At 35.1% G+C, this 22,887-nt stretch overlaps 1 protein-coding gene across 9 annotated transcripts in view; it reads right to left on the reverse strand.

Moving 5' to 3' along the window:
- Positions 1-22,887, reverse strand: part of Tafa2 (TAFA chemokine like family member 2) — a 561,377-nt gene that overhangs the window by 13,443 nt on the left and 525,047 nt on the right. For all 9 annotated transcript variants that reach the window (XR_012450885.1, XR_012450883.1, XR_012450882.1 and 6 more), the window contains one exon: positions 22,426-22,550. Coding sequence is in view for 1 of the 9 variants with exons in the window: in XM_074083800.1 (XP_073939901.1) it covers positions 22,426-22,550 (125 nt within the window). In the remaining 8 variants the exon portion in view is untranslated. The remainder of the gene's footprint in view (positions 1-22,425; positions 22,551-22,887) is intronic.

Here is a 22,887-nt window from a genome sequence, read left to right on the forward strand (position 1 = left end):
AAAATGTCCAAATGGATACATCAAGGTTGATATTGGCATATTCATTAAAGTTAATATTTCAGCTAGAAATTATCCTAATTCTTTAAAAAAAAAACTGCACTACTCTCTTGTGTAATTTCCATACTGTTGCTTAGTATTATCAGGAAATTTTTCTCATGAAATATTTTGTGATGACAATTATCCTATACTTAGGAATTACATGCTTACTTGGTATCAGACTCATATGCAACTAAAGTAGCATAACATTTCCTGTAAGGAACATAGTAAACAAACCCCAAAATGATACATTCACCACCATCTCCAGTAACATTGCACATGCAACCACACATATGCACATGCAACCACACACACACACACACACACACACACACACATACACACATAGAATACACACTACATTTATGGTTCAGGATATCTTACCCCTCTCTCCTGTGTTTTTTCCCCTCAAATCTAAAGACTGGTGTTTTAAAAGAGAAGTTGATTTGTGCTTAGTAAAAAAGTACTGCAGATTTTCAAGCACTGCAGATTTCTTGGTCTATAAGCCAATGTCAAAGGCAACTGGTCATTCTATTCGTAAGGAAACCTGGGACCTCCTCATGCTCCCTTAGCTTCCATTTCTCAGATTATAGTTGCTGGTATCAGTAGACAACTTAGTTGACACCCATTTTTTCCTTACAAAACCTGCAGAATATTCTGTGAGTAGTCCCCATTTGCTATTTACTAGTTTATTGCTAGTCTTTACTATTAATTACTATTCTCCTCAGTTTACAGTGGAGGGAATTGAATTTCAGACAAATTAAGTGAAAACTCCCAAAGATGCATGTAAGTAGTGACAATCTGAGGAGCAGGATCCCACTTTGGGGATTCAAACCCAATGAAATAGGTCCTGTGTTTCAGATTCTTCCATTCATTCATTCGTTTGACTAATATTTATGGAGCAGGTGTGAAATAAAAGTCAAAAATCATTGTCCCTGTGGGACAGACTACCTATAGAGCTGGATTAGCAGCACACATGGTAAGTAAAAATTTTAAGTTATTTTAGACCATGCAAAGAGAAAAACAAAGTTGAGAGGGCTGTTTGAGATGGGACTATATAATGTTAGCTGGCATAGACAGAGAAGATTTGCTAAGAAAGTAAAATTTCAGTAAAATCCCATAGCAAAAAAAGAGTCAATCAATCTGAGAGTTTGAACAAGAGCATTTCAGGCAGAGGGAACCTCTGTGTAAATGATCAGAGACAAGAAAAATCAGGAGAGTGGTATAGTATCCATGGAGAAAGCAGGGAGGCAAGTAACAGATGAGGTCACAGATTTGTTCGTTCATTTGTCTAACTCCTTGATTACTCAAAAATGTTATGCTCCTTCTTACTGAAGATAAAGGGCAGGTAAAATCACTTAAGTTGCTTGCTATCATGAGGTCAAACAAAAAGGAATTATAATGAAGTAAGCAGTAACCCAAATGGTTTCATAACCTCTTCCCATAGAAACACCTCATTCCTGGAATGAGGAACTGGATAGAGCTCGAATAGACATGAGAGATGCCATAGACCTCTTTTTATAAGCCCAGAAGCTACTGTTCCTTATGTTCAGACAGTGATAGCTTTCAATATTTTAGGAAAAGAGGGGGTGGTGAGTGAGTGTGTGTGTGTGTGTGTGTGTGTGTGTATGTGTGTGTGTGAGTGTGTGTGTGTGTGTGAGTGTTGGGAAAAAAACACTAGAAGTTTTCCTGGTAAATATTTTCAGATAACTAATGGAAAACATGTCCTAAATGCATAATTTATGCTCATTTAAAATCTAGCTAGACTGAGACATTCCCTAGTACAGAAAACAACGTAGAACAAAAAGGTCTCTCATCCTTTCACCCTCACACTGTAGCATTTGATTTCTCCTGTGTACAAGAAAGACTTTAAAGGGATGCTACACACACACACACACACACACACACACACACATACACACAAAACCTGTTCTTTAAAGAAACTCAAGAAAAATGTGAGTTCATGAGGAAAGGAGAGATGGAGAATCATTTGAACTAGTGTCTGAGGCAGAAGAAAATGACTTTTAGGCTCAACCCCATGCATGGAAAAACTGGACTGAAATGTATAGCAGAAAAATAGACAAAATTTATTTGTTCCATTTAGACATTTCCTCTCCAAATATTTATTCTTATCAATTGGAGGCTAGATTGTCTGGTTTTCATTCCAGTTCCAATGTTTGGATGCAACTCAATTTTGCCAACCTCTTTATTCCTCAGTATCTTTATCTGTAAAATGAGGATAACAATCCAGCCTACGTCATGGGGTCATGGAAGGAGTAAATGAGCTCATATGTGTAAGGTGCTTAGAATACTTTTTGACCACAGTGAGAACTCAATAAATGTTACTTTTATGAATTCTGGTGAAAATGTAAGTAATATGTAAGCACTAATATAAGCAGAACATCACTTACCATGTGGCTCCTTCCTGAAGAATTAAACCCTTTTACATTGCAGTTCTTTTTTGCTATTGCCTATTGACATCATTATATCAGCATGTATATTTTTTCATTGTTTTTATGTTTGCATTTTTTTCTTATTCTTACATCTTAAATATATCTCTGCTAACCAACACATAGGTTTTTTTTTGATCTTTTAGTTTAGATTGACACTTTTACCTTCTAATTGGATCACTTAGCCATTTGCATTTGATATAATCTCTGACAATATTTCAGTTAAAATCAACTCTCTTCTGAGTCTTTTCTATTTATTCCACTTGTTGTAGATTTTGTTTCTTCTTCTCTTTTGCACTGTTTTTATTACCCTGTTGTTTCTCCTGTTGGCTTGTAAGTTGTATACTCTTTTACAATTCTTTCAATAGCTCTCTTAGTGTAGCAGGTCTGCAGTTTAGTAATTTATTATTGTGTGTTATAACTGCGTCTTTTTGTTCATGTTGCTTGTCTTCTTGTCTGCCTGAATATTTTTATTATACATTAAATATCTTATTCACAAAATTGTGGAACTATTGTGAGACTGAGACTATAATCTTCTTCCAGAGGGGAATTACATTTGTTTTTGCCAAGTTCATCCAAACAATCCATGTTTACCTCATCCAATTTCAGGCATTAAAATGATTCAGATTTTGCCCTCTGTGTACTGTTTTACTTCTGATTCCTTCTTACTCTCACAGTGTAATACTGGAGGTTTCCAATCCAAAATAAGAAGAATTCACCAGGGACTCCTTGCTTGGTGATTCCTGTCATAATATGGCACTCTCTTGGATCTGCAAGGCTATGTGTGCACTTTTAATCTCTAAGACACTCTCTCCTACATGGACCTCCATGGGTTAAGTGACTTTCCAAATTGGACTAATCTCTCTTGGTCTTCATGCTTCCTTATATTCTATACCACTAACTATTTTCTCTTTGGCTTTTCAATACCTCAACATTTAGCACATCTAAGCTCTTTGGCCTCCTTTTTTAGGAATGGGGTAGGGATGCTTTGAAGATTTTCCCTGCTCCATTACTGTGAGAGAAAGTCGTTATATGGGTTCAGCTTTACTGATTACTTGGTGCTGATAAATAATCCACAATGTTCTGTGGCATTTGAAATTTATCTCTGACATTCCCCTGTGTGAATTGTACCTCTACATTAGAATAATGTTTAGACTAAGTCTAAACTCCCTCTTATCTAATGCTTAAAACTGAAACTAACTAATGGTTACTTAAAGTTGGAGTGGCTATATTTTTCAGTTTGCTTGGGATAGTCCCTATTCATGCCTGCTTGTCTGACTTCCTAATAGGTTTCTCCTGAAATATTTAGTATGAATAATAAATTATACCCACGTAGAGTAATTACCCTTATCATGGAAATTTTAATTTTAGTGAATAAATAACGCCTAAAGATTGATGTCTTCAAGCTATGAATGGATGACTAATGCAAGAATTTCTGCCATTGTGATAGACATAAAAGGAGCATTCTTTGAACCATAAAACATTTCTGAAACCTACTAAATCACATCAAGGTGTGAATAAATGCTGAAGGTTGGCACTGAACAAGAGTTCCCAGGCACAGCGCTGTACTAAGTCCTTCAACTTTTCTGTCATAAGGATGAGACAGAGAGAGTTTAATGTGAAAGGCTGACTATCACATTATTAGTTACTATTGTAATCCAGGGTCATGAACTCTAAAAATCACATGAAAGTGATGGCATACACTATTACCTTTGAGATAGAATTTTATAATCTCCAATATTCTCATTAATTTTTTAACTACTTTTATTTTATATTCCTCTATTATATTATGAAAAAATATATATTATAATGGAATTTTCCTAGTTTTGCCTAAAATGAAAATTGCACATGAATTTCCCCTCGTTTTTTCCTCTTGATTTACCATGAATAATTAAAAGTTGGCTAAGATGTATTGTTGGCCTGAATGGTCATCTGCTGGTGATGGTAATGAAGCAGATGTCAATGATGGATACAGGATTTCAGAGCATCAGGCAGGTGATAGGCACATGCAATGGTTAAGACCATTGGGTTAAGAATATGTAATCATGGGATTATCCTGACTTGGCTATTTATTAACTATGTGGCCCTATAATTAACTATAATTAACTATTTTTGTATATTACAAAACCCCCTCCATTTTTTTACCTTTTAGAAAGCAGAGCTAATCCTTATCTCATCACACTGCTGTGAAAAATGAATGCAATTATGCTTGCAGTAAGAATATAATAAACAGTAACTCAAATACTTTCAAGCCATACTTTGAAATATTTTCAAAAGAATAAATTTTTCTAAGATTATTCTCATTATTCCATTGCTATTAAAAATATGAAATCTAATTACATAACAGGGTATTAAGCATAAATGTATTTCTGGCTTCTTCATACTGTTATTGTCCTTTATTTTTGAGCTATGCATTTTCTGTATGGAGCATAGGAGCGATCCTGTATTTTTTTCAAAGGTATACTAGAATCAGGACAAATGATTAGGATGGTATATTATGCACATAATGTCTACTGCAATTTTTTTAATCTCCTAAAAGCAGAAATTCACATATTATAACATATTTTAGTTGAAATGTACTAAGGTATAAAAAAATCACTTAGGTTTTTATTTGTTATTCCATAAATAGGAATTATTGGCTTCTGCTAATTGCAGAATATTCATAAACACTTTCTGCATCATTTTCTACTTGGTATTTTTGTGATTTAGTAAGAACATTAATGTTGTATTAGTATAGCAAAATGGGCAAAGGTGGCTCAGCAGCCAATAAAACAACCTTTTACTGCTGCAGCAACCACTCCAGGCCAACCTCATCCTAAATTGCTGCAGGCAAAAACCTGCAAAGCTTTAAGATTAAAATGAAAAGTAGACACACAAAAAAACCTAGTACAGAGACACAATATAACATAACACTTCTCTCCCTCCAGTTAACAAAACAGTTTAATCATAAACAGAAGCTGTCTTGTGAGGCTGTCTTTGAATCACACTTAGAAATACTAGTTGAATAAAGGCCAATGATTGCAATGGTCAGAAAAAAAATTGCTCCCTTCACTTTATAGACACAATAATTCCTCAAGACACGTGGTTGTAAAAGCAATGCCTGGTGGTGGAGAGAAGAAATTGATGTTTATGCTCTTGCAGCATACTTATTGGAAGAGCATCTTGACAACTGATTAGTACAATAGCTCCCACCTGTCTCACCTGTGGTAACTGGAATGACCCAGATTCTGGGGCCACTATGCAAACACTAGAATCTACTTAGTCCAGCACTATGGTTTCTCTCTAGGATCAATTTTCATGGCTATTCCAAAAGGGAATAGGTGCAGAGAGGAGCGCAACCTCCAGTGAATCTGTTCTTTCTCTTTAAAGCCCTGTTCATGTATGAATGGAGATAGTTAAGAATAGCTTGAGATATTTCCACATTACTGTATATTTAACAAGACCAACTATTGTGAGACAATACTGTCCATATTTGAGTTATGAGAAAACTAGCCCATTTTATTAACCTATTAACAACTTGCTTGATTTGTGTATATTTACTTAAGAAATCATAATCCTTAACATGTGTCCAGGAACAGCTTTAAGTGAGTTACAAATGTTGACTAACTAAATCCATGTAAGGAGTCTATGTGGTGTGTACATTATTGTCCCATCTCACAAATGTGCTAAGGAGCATAGATGTAAAGTAACTTTCCCAAGGCTAGGAACTAATAAATTTCAGTCATTGAACCTAAGTGAACCCAAGAAATCTGACTAAAGAAACAATTCATAATCTTACCAGCCTTGAAGTCTTTCTTGACAGAATATACCAGCCATCTCACACAAAGGAATGTGGGACTTACAATATGGCTGGGTGACTAAGTATGCAGATAGATAGATGATAGATAGGTAGATAGACAGATAGATGATAGATGATAGGTGAGTGATATAGACAGAAGATAAATAGGTAGATAGATAGATAGATGTTCCTAGAAATGATGGACCCACTGTGAATTTCTAAAGCAAAAGTAATAGAATTCTTGGAGCCACTCTGGTGCCTTCAGCAATTTAGAGAGATATCTTTCTTATGTAAATTTCTATTTAGTCGATATGAATGTGTCTTCCCTCTCAACAAATAAGGTTAAAGAGCTATGCATGAGGCTCCAAAATGTATTTATGACTCTAATTCTTATCTCTGTTGTATTTGGTCTGAGAAAAATGAGACTACTTTTCTTTTCTTATCAGAAAATGCATCCTTTATAGCATAGATACTTTAATAAGGCAAGATTTAAATGAACTGCCTGCTGTACATAGCTTCTCAAAGACTGTCTTTCTCAACTAATCTAGGATCTCATAGATACAATGTGTAATCACAAGCTGTAAGTGAGAAAAATAAGTCAAAATTCCACTGTATATATTTATTGGAACAACCAAAATACAGAACATGGACACTAGTGTTGGCAAGGATGTAGAGCACCAAGAACTCTCATTCATTGCTTATGGGGAGGCCAAATGGTTACAGCTGCTCTGGAAGGCCTATGACAGTTTCTTACAAAACCAAACATACACTTTCCATATGACCCAGTAATTGTGCTCCTAGGTTTTTACCCCCTAAAAGCTTAAAAGTTATATCCCCACAAGGACCTGTATATGAATGTTTATACTCATTTACACTTGCCAAAACTTGGAAGCAACCAAGGTGTCTTCAGAAGATGAATGAATAAACTTTGATACATCCAGAAAATGGAATATTATTGAGGTTAAACAGAAATGAGATCTTAAGTAATTAAAAGACATGAAGGGAAATTAAATGCATATTACTAAGTGAAAAAGTCAATCTGGAAAGGCTATATTTTAGCCAGACATGGTGGCCACACATGTAATTACAGTTACAAGGGAAGCAGAGGTAGGAGGATGGTGAGTTTGAGACCAGCACAAACCAAGATACAAGAACCTATCTCAAAAAGTAAAATAAAAACAAAAGGGGTGGAAGCTTGGTTCAGGTGGTAGAACACTTGCCTATCATTAGCAGGGCCCTGGGTTCAAACACCTATACTGCCAAAAAAAGGAAACATAAAAATATCAGAGATTTTTAGGCATCAGGGAGGAGGGGTAATGAATTTGTCTGAATCCATAGAATATACTGAGTGAAGCACTTCACTTGAGGTTTCTTCTTGAGGTTTCTATAAATGGATATAGCTCTAATACTGTTGACCATGAATTGGGGGCAGATCTGTTGCTTCAGGGATGATCATTGAATTACTAATACAAAACACTCCAGAATGTGCCTTTCCTTCTGTATGGCAAAAATATGCCTGATCATACCTGCCCTTCAGCCTTGGTTCTAGAATCTATGTGTGCAGAATCTACAGGGCCAACTATATACTCAAATTTTAAACACACACACACACACACACACACACACAGATATATAACCAAATAATGAGAGACATATTTTAAAGACTTGGTTCATGTAGCAGTACAGGTATAGCAAGTCCAAAATCTGATGAGAGAGGCTAGCAACTGGAAACTCAAGATAGAGTGGCAATTCCCACCCAAAGGAAGTCTGCGAAAGAGTCCTCTGTTGCCTCCTTTGCTCAGTGGAGGTCATCCCTTTGGTCTTTGGGTCCTTCACTCACACAAAGAGGGGTAAACATTTTACTAAAAGTCTACCAATTTAAATATAAATATTATTCACCTCCACAGAAACCTCTAAAGAAATGTTTCATTAAATATTTGCTGATAGTGGCACAGCAAAGTTGACATATACAATCAGCTTTGAATACACAACTCCTATATTTCACTGCCTTATAAGTAAACAAACTGTTCTGATGACGGAGAAACAGCCACAAAACATCTTGAGCTTGTTTCTACTAAAGTTTAAAAGAGCTTCTCCTTCAATGTGTCTATTCCTTTTATAAAACTTGTAAAGAGGTAAGTGGCATGTGCATTTTGACTAGGGATTAGTCCACCTCGTGGTTTTGGCTTATGAGCTTTCATTTATACTACATGAAAGAGAAAAGAAGGGAGTTACCCCCAAAGAGCCAAGTAGGCTTGTTCCAAAGCAAAGGGTGTGCAAAGTCATAGAAGAATGAAGAAGAAAGAAAATAGAAAATGTCTGTAAGACTCTTTGGGAGAGGTGCCCCAACTATGAGTGAACACCGGGTGGCAGCACTAATGTCCTAGTCTTTTGGTAGCAAATTTAGCTCAACAGGTCTCTGGAGAGCCAACCATATTACAAAAGCTCAAAGACAAACACAACAAAGGGATTGGACTTTGATCACATGATAAAGCGAGAGCACACAAGGGAGGTATGAGGATAGGTAAGACACCCAAAAAAACTAGATAGCATTTGTTGCCCTCAATGCAGAGAAAATAAAGCAGATACTTTAAAGCAACTGAGGCCAATAGAAGAAGGGGACCAAGAACTAGAAAAAATGTTAGTTCGAGAAGAATTAACTTAGAAGATAACACATATGCACAGGAAATCAATGCAATTCAACTCCCTGTATAGCTATCCTTATCTCAACGAGCAAAAACCCTTGGTCCTTCCTATTATTGCTTATACTCTCTCTTCAACAAAATTAGAGATAAGGGCAGAACAGTTTTTTTTTCTGCCGGGTAGCAAGGGGTAATGGGGGGTAAAAGGGGAGGGTTAGGGAGGGGGCAGGGGGAAGGGGGCAGAAATGACCCAAACATTATATGTACATATGAATAAAATAAAAATTTTAAAAAAAAGAGATAGAGTTGGTATACATATGTGGAGTTTAGGTGCAAGAACCACCATGCAGAAGAAATAGGAGTATGATATTAGGTTTATAACATTGCAAAGTGACTTCCCATGCCATGCTGGGTGAAATGGAGAATTAAAAATTGCATGGTGCACCAACGAACGTCTCATTCTCAGTAACATGATTTTCAGTAACCTCAGAAAGGGTGAACCCTTAGCGAGACATTACTAATACTATTGAAAATAATTCTATCATGGGTTGTAGATGTTTTTAGTCCACTTAAATGAACACCTTTCTTTCATTCTATCAATATTTATCTTTACTTTTATTATAACACAGTCCTGTGGTAGAGTTTCACTGAATAGGGCCTCTTTAGATCATTACATAAGTGTGATGTCAAAAGTTACTATTAACAGGATTTAATCATAGACTTTATTCATAAGGGAATTCCCTTTATAACTCATCTAAGAAGTCCAAAAGCTATAATATAAATACAGATGGTCCACATCTGTATTTATATTATACATACAGGGTGCTTTCAAAAAGTTCATTTTATTTTTGAAATTTAATCTCAAACTACAGTTGATTGTCTGCCCATTCAGTAATCTCACAAATTGATCCTAAGCTATCATTGAAATTGACATTTCCAATCATGATAGTTGTTTATAGTCTTCTGACTATGACACAAAGTGTCTGTTAAGAATATTCAATTGTATTTCTTTCAAGATAGAATAAAAGCATTCTAGCATATGAATCCTACAAATGGCTGACCATATCAACTCTCTCTACAATTACTCAAGCAGTCCTCTCAAATACAGGGTATTTTAAAGAAGAGATTTAAAGCAGAGATTGCAGTGCATTATTTGCAAAAATATTTTGAAAGTGAGTTTACACTGCCTGGCATTACCTTGTACCCAATCCCTTCTCTTCCTTGCTCTCCCTTTCTCCCCCTAGTTCTCAGTTCTCTTTTTAACAGAACCAGGAAGAAAATAGGAGATGCAAGGTAAGGGTAAAAATATGTTTGTCACGAGAAAAGAATAAGCAATAAAAAGTAAAGGTAAAATGGCCAACGGTAAGCAGAACCTCAACAAAGCAATCCTTTATTGACTTTGGGCTAATCTCCTCATAAATCATGGGACATCAACATGGCTAGAAGCAAAATGCCTTAACACTGAACCTTAGGAACAAAAGGTATATCAATGGGTAACTAATTTTCACCTTTGATAAGCTCAATATTAACCACATGCAATTAACAAATGCAATTCCCTGGCTTAGTATAAATGAATCAGATTTTTGTGTTTTTGTTTTAATTTGGCAATGTGAAGTTTATATCTTAGATCATAATGCAGCTGAAAGGCTGAAATTACTGTAACTAATACACATTGCTTCAAGATTTATTAAGTGTTTCTAAGCTTAAATATGTACAATGTTATAAGGTTCCAGTATTTTTATTTGATAGTGATAATCTTAAATTGATTTCAATTTCATTAGCATCATTACTGTGGCCAATTTTTCATATTTTCATACTCAAAATCTCTTTTTTCTCTCCTCTTCCTTCTCTCCCTCTCATATACTTTTTATAACTGGTAAAGAATTTAAAGATTTTTTTTAAAATGATACTTCAGATAGTATTCAGTTTCAATGTTGTATTTTTCTCCATTAATGCTTCACCAAGAGGAAGATAATTAAGCTTTTCACTAGATTTTTTTTTGAGACAGAATCCCACTATGTAGCCCAGGCTGGACTCAAAATCTTGACATACTTGCTTTAGACTCCCAAGTGCTGTGATTATAGATATGTGCCACCACACTCAGCTCAATTCAATCTTGACATCACAGAGCATAATATTTTGATTTTTTACTGAATATGTACTAATGAAACAAACTGTCTAATAATGTCCTCTCAAATGACATCACAATCTATTATTAAGTTTTGGATGGGTCGTGTGGTATCAAACTGCCAGTGTACCACTGTGGCACCTGTACAAATTTGTGCCCTACTACTTCTGTACAAGACGATTACTTACTTTCTATCCAGTTGACTCTGAAGTGTTGGGTAGCAAAGAGTCATGATGTTTTAAAAGTATGGATCCCCAAATTCCATTTTTGCTGTGTGGCAGACATTCAATTTATCTTTACAGAATTAATTAGTGTAATGGATGAACAGACAAGCTTTCCCTTCATTTGTAAATTCTGCTAAAGAGATTAATATTTATCTTTATTTTAAAAAGCGTTTCTAACAATGCATTCTGTCTAAATGGATATATATTCTGCAGTATTTGCCATGTTTTAATAATGACTTCATTCAAAAAGAAGACATTGTAAGATTACAATAGAGCAAGTAACATTTATCTAATGGGCAAAGAAATCTTAGCATTTATTATAACTTTCACATTCACAAAGGAATTTAAAAGTCACACAATCTGTCTGTAGTTTGCATCTCCTGGTTGTATCAAATGACAGTTCTCTGGAACACTGTGGCGTTGTTTTCTTCTAGATGGAATCTTTCTTGGTTTTCCTCCTGTCTCTCTGTCTACACTTCATGCTCTTTAACAGGCACCTTCATCCACGTTACCTGTTTAAATGTCTTTGATCTTCTTCTACATGTTCCTTCTGGGAGAGCTTTCCCAATTGATTGTTTCAATATCATCTAGGGAATAGTGATTCTCATATTTCTATCTTGATCTCTCCTTCTATATATCAAACTGTCTACTAGATTTATGTATTTATTTACTTATTTATTGTTTTGATGGTACTGTGGTTTGAACTCAGGTCCTCATGCTTGCTAGATGCTCTACCACTTGAGCCACTCAGCCAGCCCTTTTCTATTTTTGAGATTTACCTGAGACTGGCTTCAAACCATGATCCTCCTTATCAATGTCTCCAGAGTAGTTTAGATTATAGGCATGAGCCACTGACACCTATCTCCACTTCTTTCTTTATCGATTACTGACACCAAATAAATCAAGCTAAAACATATGAGAAATACATGAGTTTGGACTTTTCTTTTTATTCATTTCCTCTATGCAATTCATTATCAAGCCTTATTGATTCTACTACTTAGCTCTCCATACCCACCCACATTATCATCACTTTCCTGTCTTATTTTAGGCCCCTAATTTTGTTAACTATTATAAATACTTTCTGCAGTGTGAATCAGACCTTTGTCCTCTCATAAGTATTTCATTTTCTTCAGTTGGTTCACCATTGCTTAGAGAATAAAAACCAAACCAAAAGGCTGGTATTCAAAAGGCTCTCATTACAAAAACTCAACTTCCCATTCCCCTACCCAGGGATTCCTCATTGCCCGTTTCCTCTCACACACATTACATCACCCCAAGATTTGATTTCAATTCTGTGACCAAGACTTGATCTTCTACACCTCCATGCCTTTGCATATGCTGTTTCCTGCTTGTATTGATAAGTTAACCCAGTCAACTCTGGAATTCTCACTTATCTTTTAAGGTATAAATTGATACCATCCAAAATCGAGGAACTTTCTAGTTCCCAAACAAAGTCATCTAGAGCTTAATACTGAGTTATTCTGTGGCTTTAGTTGTATTCCTTCTAGTCAATTGGAACAAATCTGATTCTTTTCTTCTACATGCTAGATCTTCAAATAATTTAAAACATGATACTCCTAGTATTTCTATTCTCTGAGATAGATATCCACAAAATCCATTATTCAAGCCTTTTTCTAGCCTGTGAAAAGGTGTTGCCCACAACTCTCTTAGTGAGGTCTATCTGCTACAGCATAAGCTCAATTTTGCCTTTTCTGTTAGGTACATCTCACAACTACCTTTCCACAGTTCAGAGGTGGACTGACCACTTGTGAATGGACCAGCAGGGAATCAGGACTATCTTCCTAAATAGACTTTGGAATTTACCCACAGCTGTGTGTCCTACACAATATGAGCTTTTGTTACAGGCATTTGGAATTCTGAGCTTATTGGAAAGTTATCTTTTATTTCTTTTTCTTTTTTTATTATCATATTATTGTTGTACTGGGGATACATTGTGACATTTACAAAAGTTCTGACAATATATCATAGTTGAGTTTACACCCTCCATCATTTAACACATGATTTTTATTTTTTAGGCAGCACTATGGTTTGAATTTTTGAATTCAGGGCCTCACACTTGCTGGGCAGGTGCTCTACACTTGATCTACTCTGCCAGCCCTCTTTTGTTTCTCATCTGCATCTTCTTTCCACTTTTCAAAGTAAGAAATGAAAATTCAATCTAAAATCATTCATTATGGGCTTAAATTCCACAGGAATTGTGTGAGTGGCAGAGAAGGGACTGAGCTAGGGAAGAATGTAAATAGGGCTGTATCTTGTATGAAAATTGACATTTTAAATAGGAGATTTGTCACCCAACATAGAAAAAAGCCTAGAAGTCCCACCAAGTATTATTCCTTGAATATCTCCTATTCTTTAAATAGTAGGAGGTGCTATTCTTTTCTTAACAAACTCCAGCCAGGTGTGGCTATAACCCCAGCTACTCAAAAGGCAAAGATCAGGAAAATCATGGTTCAAGGCCAGTCAGGGCAAAGTTAGTGAGATCCCATCTCAACAAACAAGCTTGGCAGGTGGTGCGTGCCTTTAATCCAAGCTACATGGGATGCATCGATAGGATATATTATGGTCTGAAGCAGTCTAGGCAAAGAGCAGGAGACTCTATCTGAAAAATAACTAAGCAAAAAGGGGTGGGGCATGGTTCAAGTAGAAGAGCACTAGTTTTAAACCCTGTAAAAAAAAAAAAAAGAAACTCTGGAAAATCAAAAATGGAAGTGCCACCTCTCCCAAGAATTCTTAAGACCTTACATGTTAAAAATAACATGACAAAATTTTAGCAGTTGACCCTCAAGTAAAAGGCAGATTGACCTCTGCCTTTAATTTACAGATTATAAGCAGTAGCCTGAAGATACACCATACAGTAGCTAATGAAAGTCTATGGTATCCAAACTAGGTTCTGTTACTGTATGTGAACACAATTAACTCACAACTAATTCTAAGAGTAACAGCTACAAATAAACACCTGGTTCAAATACTACAGAAGCATCGAAATCTTATAGGAACTTCAAAGCACTCATCTGCTGTCCATTTCTCATTTTAATTATGAAAACACAGCCATGCTTTGCAAAGATAGCTGTGATGATATATATTTAAAGTATTTGCATTAATTTTCAATACTTCTCTAAACAAATACCAAAGCAAACATTCTTGGTCCTATTAAATTATTGTTAATTAAGTGAGCAGCTCTTAAATTTAAAACAGCAAGTTCAAAATGTGACTTTTTACTGATGCTGTTTGATGGACCCCTAGGGGGTATCCTACCTACCATGAACTCAATATTTCATTGAGGAAAGAAATTATCTTCAATATGTTAATCTATTTCTGTCCATATCTCTATATTAAAATCTTAATATTATTCTAGTGATTACATGGTTCCTTAAGCGTTTCAATTCTAATCTCCATGCTGTTTGAAATTTTAAATCTTGTTTTAATGAGTTTCACTCATTCCATGCCAGCATATCTCATTACTATAGTAAAAAAAATTCCATCTGTTCCTGGGGTGTTGGTACTAGTGGGAGGGGGGAGAATATAAGGAAAGAAGGTCGGAGCAGGTGAATATGGTGGAAATATTCCGTACTTATGTATACAAATGGAAAAATGAGAACTGCTGAAACTATTCCAGGAATGGGGGGAGGGGGATAAAGGAGAATGATGGAGGGGGTGAATTCAACTATGATAAATTGTAAGAAATTTTGTAAAGGTCACAATGTATCCCCAGCACAACAATAATAAAAATAAAATATATAAAAGAGAAGTATCAAACTCAAGGTGTTATATCATATTTAATTTTCTATTAAGCTCAATGATGGACATTAATGCAAAACATAAAACATGCTTAGTTTAAGTCATGCCCATGCTGCCTTCTCAGCCCTAAATTCTATGACTTGCCTTTGCTTGCTCTGTTCCACACACAAGACCCACAAGCACCAATGTTACCCTAGAATATGGATTTCCCAGTTCAGCTCCCATCACAGGTACCTGGTACTTGTTCTTCCCTCTGCCTGGAAAGTGCATCCTCTAAATAGCTATGCATCTCTTCCCTCACTTCCTTCATGACTTCAGTCAACTTTGCAACCTTGTTCTGCACTTTCCAGTTCTCATTCTTGCTTTATCATTCTCTGTGAGCTATCACCATGTAACACACTATGTATTTTACTAATTTTTTCTGTTATCATGTTGTAGGCAGAATCTCAAAGATGTACACCAAGATTTATATTCTTTGTTATTCAAATAATCACTCCTGTAAGTATTTCTCAGAAAGGACTTTGCAGATATAATTAAAGTTGCTCATCAGCTGATCTTAAAGTAGAGAGATTCCCCTGGTTATCAAGGTAGACCAAAAATAATCACTTGAGCCCTTCAAAGTGAAAGACAAAGGCATAATAGTCAGCAGAAGAGGAAAACAGAGGAGAGATGGAGCAAGTTATGGGGCAGAGAAGTTCAAAGTATGAGGAGGACTCAGTATGCCATCACTGTTGGAGCAAAGGAAGAGCTATGATGAGAAAAGCAGGTATTTTAACAGAAGTGAGAAAGGCTCCCAATGACAGATTCACCACAAACCAAATTCTTAACAATAACTTTAATGAACTTAGAAGTGGATTCTTCCCAAAGACTCAAGAATTAAACAGACCCCTGCTGTGAAAAGGGGAAACTCTGCCCTTGATATTGGACTTGTGAGACCCAGAGCAGAGATCTGCTATATAATGCAGATTTAATTATCTACAGATAATTAAATGGATGCTGTATTAAGTCACTAATTTGTGGTGATTGCTATGACAACAACAGAAAACTAATATATTCTTGCAGAACAAAGGCCCTATGAAGGCAGGGATTTATCAATTTTTGTTTTGTTTTGTGTGAGTGCCCGTGCCTAGAACTTAGAACACCACCTGAAAATAGTAGACAATAAAGACTTTTTGAATGAATGAATATAATCAGTATATATTCTTCCCTATAAAATCTACATTTAAAAGACTATGAAATAAAAATTTTCAAAAATGTTGAAAAATGTGTTTAACATTAAAATATGAAAGGTGAATTGATCTGAAAAGTATTTACTCAGTGGTTTCTTTCCCTGCAAGTGTGCAGTTGCTGTCCGTTCCACAGAGCTGATCCAGGAAACAATCAAATACCATTTCCTAAAGTACTGTTTTTCAAACCACAGGTTGCAGTATATTAGTAAGTGATAAAATCGATTTGTCAGGTTGATACTGGAAGGAAAGAAAAAAAGAAGGGAGGGAAGAGAGAAGAAAGGAAGAAAGAAGGGAACAAACCCTAAATACTTTAACTTTAGTGTGGCATGTGCAAGTGTGTGTATTGTGTTTATGCTCAATCACAATATAAGGTATATTTCTTACTGTGGATGCCATGAATATAATTTGAAAACCAAAGCCCTAAAGGTCATTACACTTTGTGCTGTGGACCAGAGTGCAATTTAGGACCTGACTGGAGGTAAGATGAAGACAAATGAATGGGGATGTGCCTGTTAAGAAAGGGCTGATCAATAAAGTACTACACTATTTGAAGCCTGTACTTAAAGGCAAAAGTAAGCTTTAGAATTAAAGAGTTCATACAAATTATACCATCTCAAGGTAAGGAAATGAGCATTTTCCTCTTGCCATGCTCTTTCTTCGCTTTGAGTCTGAAATCTCAGCAATTGTTCAGACTTACCCACAGAGTACAGTCATTGGACCTTGGTATAAAATTCAGTAGCTTCTTTTTAAATTAATTAATTAATTAATTTTTAATAAACTTTTATTAGGATTTATTCATTATATGGGGAGGATTCATAGTGACAATTCCAATTAGACTTATATTTGTACATTAGTTAAATTGCCCCCATTGTCTCTCCCCCTCAACCTCCTCCCTGCCCCACTTAAAGCAATTGCAAGAGTTCTGTTTCATATAGGTGTATGAAGTTCATCTACCATATAGCTTCACCTTAATCTTCTACATTCACCCTCTCCTCTCTTACTAGCTCCCTCCACCACACATACACATTGCCTATTGTACAGTCTTGTTTTTTGTTATTAATATTTGAGTTCATGTTCAAAGGGATGTCTCAGTGTATGCCCATTGTAGGTGTGCTTTACTTTGGTTCATTCAACCATGTAGGATTCAGCTATTGAAAAAGACTGGTGTGTCAAGATTATAGCTAGAATAAGCTAAGCACCAGCTTTCAGACCTTGTGCCAATTTATTGTACTCAGTGAGAAGTATTTTAAGTAATGAGGAAATAAAGTGTCATATTTGTTAATAACCACCTGAATGAACAAATTCATTCTAAAAGCCCTAAAAATGAACAGAGGAGTTAGGATGTTCTCCTAGATCAGGGCCTGGCAAACTAGATCCAAGGAGGCCAGCCACCTATTTTGTAATTCAGGTTTTGTTGGAACACAGCCATGCCTACTCACTTATGTATTGTCTGTGGCCACTTTAGTCAGTAGCATCTTTAAGAAATGACTTCAGGCTTTAATCAGCATAGAATCACACGATGCTATTTCTTTCCTCTCTTTCAGGGAAAGAATTAAAAAGCTAACACTTATCCGTCTTCTGAGATTAGCCAGGTATTAGTGTCACATAAATTTAACTGAGAAGGAAGTTAGAAATGTCCTTGGCACATATAACCAAGAAATAAATGTTGGTCAGAGGAACATGAAATTGAATGTAGCTCACCATCCTCTTTTTTTTTTTCAGGTGAGGAAGCTAAACTAAGGATTTTGTATTTTGTTATTTCTAATAACATAACTTTTAACCTGCATTTGCAGGTTAAAATCAATAAATATTGATTTCAATATTTATTGTCAGAGGACTGCAGATGGATTAAAAAAAAGAATTATCCAAGGTACACTATTAAATCCCCCACTCAAGTACATGCCCCTTGTGGGCAGGGATTATGCCATTCATTTCTGTGCTCTCTTTAGTGTCTACTGTAATTGGGTAAATTAAACAATTCCTGCAATGCACTTAGCAGAATGACCACAACACACTAAGAGCTAAGTAAATGATTTATATTTGCTTTTGTTGTTTTCAATTATGAGTACTATTACATAATGTCACGTACAAGAAATTCTTCACATTTGTATATATTCATTGCAACTACACAATGAAATGAAGTCACATTTTGATGCCTTTAAATCAATTTTATTTGAAGGTACATTTAAAAAATACCGTTCCTTTCTACTTATAATACACTAATTAAATGAATGAAGATAAAGATCATACTAGTTTATTAAAAATTACCCAGAAAATTTCTCACTAAGCATATCTCAGTAGAATTGACATTTATTATTCACAAAGATAATCTTTCTATTGACCATATAAAGTGAATTTAAGTTCATTTTTCCTTAGGTAAGAATTAGACATAAGAAATATGTTGGCCACTATTAATTAGAAGCTTGGTGTCTGTATCAACAGGCAAGGGCTATAAAGCCTAAAAGGAGAATCTTACTTTTTTAGATCTTCCACAGAGAAAGAATAGCAAAACATTAAAAGAAATGAACTACAACTCTATTTTTTCTGATGATTTCAACAATGTTAAATTTTTTTCTTGTATCTTACAAGGGCCATAGCAACTTTCCCCCCTGCCACTTTTGTGTTGTATAATTAGCATAAAATTAAGTGCACTTTCAAACTGAAAAACCTATTCTTTTATTAATGACTCTAAAAAAGTTCTTTGTTTTTATCTTTGAAAGTGAGTTTGAAATAAAAGGCTCAGATGACTTTTCTTTTTGATTTAAGAAATCTTAAAAGTAATAAAGGACACAGTTATGGATTCACAGATACTCCTAATTTTTATACCTTTAGAATGAAAATCGTGTTTGGGAAACAACTGTTGCATTTTATGTGCTCTTCAGATTAAATATTTGGGGGTTTGAAGAACAAAAAATTGATGCTATAAAAAGGGCTGTCTGTTCCTTGCCTTTCCCTCTTTTTAGGACAGAAAATGGGTCAGTACAAAAAGAGCTTTCTGAATATAATACAAAAAGGAGGATATAATTCACATCTGTAGCAAGTACAGTAGAGGATCCAAATAGGTCTTAAATGAATTTTCCCAGCCCCTGATTTGTAGTCAATTATGGAAGCTACCACTCATCTCTACACAGACCTCATTGTTGGTTTTGGCTGACTGCTTTTTTTTTTTTTTTCTATCATTAGGCATACCCAAGCACTCCAGATTGAACATGGGCAATTATAAGAGAGGGTATACATTATTGCAAAGTGTAATCATTTTTGGAGCCATTTTGCTTGCAGTGATACTCCCATATGACCAACATTTCTTGCAGGAAGAAACACAAATTGCTTTTGGCTGAGAGTAGTTCCTGAGTTATTTTGTAACCTATTTCTGCTTAACTTCTGGCCTTCTCTTTTGTATCTTGCACCTGCCAAATCAGGGACTGTAATGGTTTCTTGACTCACAGTAGCCATCGCTACCTTATTCAACAGTGATAAGTGGAAATTAATACCAATGAATAAAATAATGATTCAGGTTTCTTCTGAATAATATCATTGGTTTTTATGTATGGTGGAAATTACCTCTAACACTATCCCAGGGTGGGAGGGGGGCAAAGTAATATTGTGCCAAGAGCTATTCCAAGGATTTTTATTTATTTATTTATTTATTTATTTATTTATTTATTTTCTGTGGTACTAGGGATTGAACTCAGGGCCTTGTTTTTGCCAAGCAATCACTTTATAGTGTGAGCCATGGCCTCAGTTATTTTGTTTTTTAGTTTGTTTTTCAGATAGGACCTCACTCTTGATCCTCCTACCTCCCTGATCCTCCTACCTCCACCTCTGGAATAGCTGGAAGTATAACGTGCCTCAACTCGCCTCCCTGGTTTTTGAGACAGAATTTCACTAACTTTTGTCCAGGCTGGCCTCAGAACAATGATCCTCCTATCTCCACTCCTGAGTAACTGAATTACACACATGTGCCACCATGCCTAGCCCATAATTTTACATTTTGCCTAGCCATTTTGAATGCTATGGTGTTTCTTTAGTTAAAAATTTCTAAGTATGCTCTTTGTATTTTTTGTAACCAACAATAGTTTTTCTTATGAGGGGAAAAAAAGACATTAGTAATTTACTCAAGAAGCTCCTTCTTTAAAGTCTCTCATATTTTCTTACACATGATTATTTTTCTTTTAAAGATGGGACTCATAGACTCTTCACAGACAAACAAAATTTAATCCAAGCACATTCTGTTGCATAAATTCTCTCTAAAACTAACTTTTACAAGGTTCCCCATTATCTGCTGTTCTTTAGGGCAGAAGAAATGAAAGAAAAATAAGAAGTTCTATCCAATGTATGTGGGATAATATCATATCACTATAACAAACTGCAGGACCTACAGTTTGTGGTTTGCCTTACTCATGACTCCTCAGTCTCTCATCCATCTTGTTTCATTACATTGGAAAGAATTTTGTGAAGCAGAGCTCAATTTTAATTGAGAATATAGCCAAAAGGAGTGAAATAGCACTTCTAAGTTTTCTTCATGAGAATTTAAATAACATGATCTTGACCTTTTCATTTCAATGATCTAGAAAGTTAAAGGTATTTTTAAAGGTCTCCCTCATAGATAAAGAATTATAGAAAACTTTTATCATTATTACTTATGAACAAATTAAATCCTAAGTTAAGTACAAAACACAGGTTAGGAGAACAGGATTTAGAATGGAACTATGTGGCTTGAATCCTGGTTTCCCAATTGATCAATGACTTGGGAAGTCATTTTTTGAAGTATTGGTTTACTCATTTGTAAAAAAAAAAATACTATTTTCTTCATTGGACCATTAAGAGAACCAAATGAGTTAATTCATTAATGGCAATTTGTTTAGTATATATATTCAATAAATATTAACCTCCCCTTGTTCACTGAAAATGGCCAGAGAGCTCACTTTTCTTTCATTTGGTTCAGAATCTCAATTCTTTAGTGAATTTCCATGACATTTTTTTCTTTTTTTTCTTTTTTGACTGACAACAGTTTTAGGAAAACAAATAAATTCATGGTATAACTAGCTTACAAGGAAGTTTTATATTGTCAAAATATTTTTTAATAAATCAGTATGAATTATATCTTTTGCAAACTAAATGGATAAAACAATTATTCTAACTAACTGCTTAAGCATTTAATAGATTTTGGAAAGATGTGTCAACACTGAACTAACTAGAGTCAAGAAATGATGTTTTTATTTATGCTATTTGAAGTATGGTCGCTTCAATACTTCAATGCACTGACATTATTTGATAGACTGAAATATATCTGGATGGGACAATAAAGAAATACCTTTAATAGGTGCAGAAATGTTTAAAAGCTTTTAAGCTAAACAATCCTAAAACAACCAGTTTCTAGTTCAATGTTACTCTTTAGAAAATTTTCCACTACTATCATTCTGTTCTATTATTTAATCATCCAACTCTAATCAATGGCCTGATTTCTCTCAAAACAAAAGACAGAAACTTGAATTTGTTAATTCTGCCAAAAAAAGGAATGCAAATTCTGCCCATCCAGAATACCTATGTAGCTAATTAAGAAATTAAAGAATAATTTTTTTACCTTTCTCCCACTCCCTCCACCTCCCACCTTTTCAGTTTGTGTGCAAAGCTGAAACACATCAACTATCTTCAGAGTATTCCTTTTGTATTGACCTCGAGATTCTGAAATTCCTCTTAGTCACCCATTACAATGACTATAAATTTTACCATTAGAAAACTATATAATGATGCAGAAATTGGGTAGATAAAAATAATTACTTTCAGAAAACAGAAAGAGCCATATTTGGAAAATTTTATGGAGTACATAAATTACATTCTTCTTTTTCAGAATTTATTCAGATTGCTTTACAGCAGAAGAATAGGAACTGATGTCACCTCTCCTTGCACTCAACATGCATCCTCAGGGGGTTTCACATTACTGGTAGTATCTCATGAAGGAACAGTGTTCATTTATCAGAGAGCATGACAGTTGATGATAATCTATAGAAGATGTTATTCTGAAATAAAAATGTGCTATGGAAACATGAATTAAGGAAAAAATGGGAAACATATACTGTGCAAATGTAATATATTCTCTCATTCTTCAACCACCACTTAAATGTGCCCATCCTCTAATTCAGAGATGTTTTGCTTGCCCAAGCTGTCTGTCCACTTACCCTAGTCGTTTTCACTTTATTCCCAGAAGAACAGCTCCATCCTTTCCGGTCTGGAAGAACTTTACATTCCTCTCCCTCCAAACATGGCTGCATATGACACCACCATTTCTGTTCCACTATGGAAGCTACAAGAGAAAAAACTCAACTCAGTGTTTTCTATCGGGACTGGTAGTTCTCTGAGGTACATTTAAAGAGGAACAAAAGTCACTGACCTAAGAGATTTATTACTACAATTTTTATTCAACATTTAGTTTGTTGTGATAAAAATAATTAACAATAAGATCTACAATATGAATAAATTTCTAGGTTCACAATACAACATTGATAACTATAACCAAAGTACTGAAGGGTTTTCACATGAAAATACAGGCTTCATGAACTAACATATGGAAAAGGAGCCTATGTGAATGTGTGCATGCCCTGATTTATATAAATATATAAAAAATGGACCCACAACCAGTT

The sequence above is a fragment of the Castor canadensis genome, chromosome 8 (genome assembly GCF_047511655.1).
Source record: "Castor canadensis chromosome 8, mCasCan1.hap1v2, whole genome shotgun sequence".
In the NCBI taxonomy this organism is placed as follows: Eukaryota; Metazoa; Chordata; class Mammalia; order Rodentia; family Castoridae; genus Castor; species Castor canadensis.